The sequence below is a fragment of the Sinocyclocheilus grahami genome, unplaced genomic scaffold (genome assembly GCF_001515645.1).
Source record: "Sinocyclocheilus grahami isolate Dianchi unplaced genomic scaffold, SAMN03320097.WGS_v1.1 scaffold3271.1, whole genome shotgun sequence".
Lineage (NCBI taxonomy): Eukaryota > Metazoa > Chordata > Actinopteri > Cypriniformes > Cyprinidae > Sinocyclocheilus > Sinocyclocheilus grahami.
In genome coordinates this window covers 15329-18433 of record NW_015508420.1, presented here as the reverse complement: position 1 = coordinate 18433, position 3105 = coordinate 15329, and the positions used below count along the sequence as shown (strand labels likewise).

Here is a 3105-nt window from a genome sequence, read left to right as displayed (position 1 = left end):
TATGTGAACACTTTCGAAGCTAACGTTAGCATGTAAAGCTGAAATGATTAAATGTATATAATATTGACAGATATTGAACTTAAATATTGAATTTCCATATGGTAAAAATACACACTGATATGCCTATATGCGGCAAAAAGGCTCATGTGCGCTAAATTTCAGACCGCTTGGTCTAAATCCAAATGTGTTCATTTTGTTGTTTTAGGTTAGAAGACAATGGGAAGAATTGCCATCGGACTAACCACAGCTGACAACCAGAGACGCACACACACACACGCGGACACGGAAAGACCACAACAACTTTACAGTTGTTCAATTAAAATAAACATATTTTGCTCCATACAACGTGTCTGTTGTCTTTGATTAGCCTAAAAGTAAAATAAAATGACATTCAGAGGACTTAAAGCGAAAGTCCCCTAAACGTCCCGAATGGCCGCTGCACGTCCTGTGAACGTTCCCTTGAACATCCGGAGGACGTCTTCGTGAATGTCCGCTCGACGTCAAGGGGACCCTACACACTGACGTCCGGGGGATGTTCGCAGAGGCCATTTAGGGGACGTCCTGGGGACCTTTTTTTGTTAGCTGGGCTGTTCTTCTAGTATTTAACTGCAGCGGCTGAAGCATCAGAAGTCTCACTCATTCACAGAAAACAGCTTACTTCCAAAACAAGGCAGATGAAGACTGTTTGATTGGCTTAGTGTTTGTGATTGTTTCTCTTCCATTTAGAGTCAGTGGAGATCAAACTGTTCAGATCCATCATGAGTGAAACACAAACATCTGGAGATGAAGATTTGTTTCCAGCACGCAGGTACTTTGAGAAACACATTAAATAACTTATGTTATAGAAGAGATGGCTGTAGGTAAAGCCATAAAGCCCCCATAAGAGCTTTTCATTAGTAATACCTTATGAAGATTTTATATTAAGATGATTCTCCTCCTAATGGATTAAATCTCTCTCTGTTTTAGCTCAGTTCATCAGACTATTACATTTCCAAAGTAACCTTCCCAACACTGGACCTGACACCTTGCAACTCTGACAAAGAGAGTTGACAAAATTAAACTAAAATATAAACCCATATTGGATTTTAAAGAGTATCATTCCTTAAAACAAAATCCCTTTTTTTTTACTGTGATAATAGAATGCAAAATGCAAAAGAATATTTATTTATATTATTATAATTTTTTTACTATAGTATAATAGATTTGAATACATTGTAAAATTAAGTTAATGTTGAATTATTCATTTTAATTTCTGGAAAAATAAAATAGGAGTAACTTCTGTAATTAAAAATGTCATCAAATCAGGAGTCTGTTTTCAGCATTTAAACATCAAAATTATGATGCCCTTCAATAATATAATTGAACATATAGGCTACAATTAGGTTTATGCACTCCCCGTGCATGAAGAAAATACGGTTGCATCCCAGGAGCTCTACAAGAATGTTATAGAGTGATTAATGCAGCCAAGGAAAACAAGAAGACAAGAAAGTGGAAAATAACACAGGTAAGACAAATAAATTAATTATTTCCATTTACATATTAAACTGTTGGAAAGCTGACAAGAAAGTTTATTTAGGAAAATTATTATATTAGTTATTGCATGTGCAGCTCAAAAAAAAAAATTAAAGTAGCCTATGTCCCAATGTGGCTATAAGCAAGCGTCGATCAAATGAGAAAAATTATTATTTTTTTTTTCACATGATCAAATGGCATCACTTTAGGGCAGCAGCATGTATCCATGGCAACGCTCAGCTGCGTAGTGGCAGTTAACGGTCCTCCGTGTTCCCTAGACATGCTTTCGTTAGTCGAAAAGGTATTTGTACTTTTATATTTGTAGACATAGCTACCGTAACCACTGTGTATCTCGTAATGCTTACATTTTATGAAAAGTTTACCTTTTTAAACGTTTGCTGAAGTTGTCCCGTACGGCTGCTGACGTTATGTGAACACTTTCGAAGCTAACGTTAGCATGTAAAGCTGAAATGATTAAATGTATATAATATTGACAGATATTGAACTTAAATATTGAATTTCCATATGGTAAAAATACACACTGATATGCCTATATGCGGCAAAAAGGCTCATGTGCGCTAAATTTCAGACCGCTTGGTCTAAATCCAAATGTGTTCATTTTGTTGTTTTAGGTTAGAAGACAATGGGAAGAATTGCCATCGGACTAACCACAGCTGACAACCAGAGACGCACACACACACACGCGGACACGGAAAGACCACAACAACTTTACAGTTGTTCAATTAAAATAAACATATTTTGCTCCATACAACGTGTCTGTTGTCTTTGATTAGCCTAAAAGTAAAATAAAATGACATTCAGAGGACTTAAAGCGAAAGTCCCCTAAACGTCCCGAATGGCCGCTGCACGTCCTGTGAACGTTCCCTTGAACATCCGGAGGACGTCTTCGTGAATGTCCGCTCGACGTCAAGGGGACCCTACACACTGACGTCCGGGGGATGTTCGCAGAGGCCATTTAGGGGACGTCCTGGGGACCTTTTTTTGTTAGCTGGGCTGTTCTTCTAGTATTTAACTGCAGCGGCTGAAGCATCAGAAGTCTCACTCATTCACAGAAAACAGCTTACTTCCAAAACAAGGCAGATGAAGACTGTTTGATTGGCTTAGTGTTTGTGATTGTTTCTCTTCCATTTAGAGTCAGTGGAGATCAAACTGTTCAGATCCATCATGAGTGAAACACAGACATCTGGAGATGAAGATTTGTTTCCAGCACGCAGGTACTTTGAGAAACACATTAAATAAATTATGTTATAGAAGAGATGGCTGTAGATAAAGCCATAAAGGAGAGCTTTTCATTAGTAATACCTTATGAAGATTTTATATTAAGATGATTCTCCTCCTAATGGATTAAATCTCTCTCTGTTTTAGCTCAGTTCATCAGAAGAGATCAGAAGCAGAGCCCAGCTGTGTGTCTATGAAGAGTGACCGGTCTATGGATCCGCCAGTGAAGTTTAAGAGTGGAGATACACGGCCTGGTCTCAGGTATAACATTTGTATAAAATATGATTATAACATGACATTTATATTATCATATAGGGATGGACGATATGACCAAAATCTTATATCACGATATAA

General features: G+C 37.6%; 1 protein-coding gene across 1 annotated transcript in view; it reads left to right on the top strand.

Annotated features, from left to right (window-relative positions):
- Window positions 1–2670: 2670 nt before the first annotated feature.
- The window catches only part of LOC107576156 (uncharacterized), a gene marked incomplete at its 3' end in the record, with an annotated part of 6217 nt that continues 5782 nt past the window's right edge, over window positions 2671–3105 (top strand). The window contains exons 1-2 of the mRNA XM_016262400.1: window positions 2671–2747; window positions 2899–3012. Coding sequence (XP_016117886.1) covers window positions 2698–2747; window positions 2899–3012 — 164 coding nt within the window. The remainder of the gene's footprint in view (window positions 2748–2898; window positions 3013–3105) is intronic.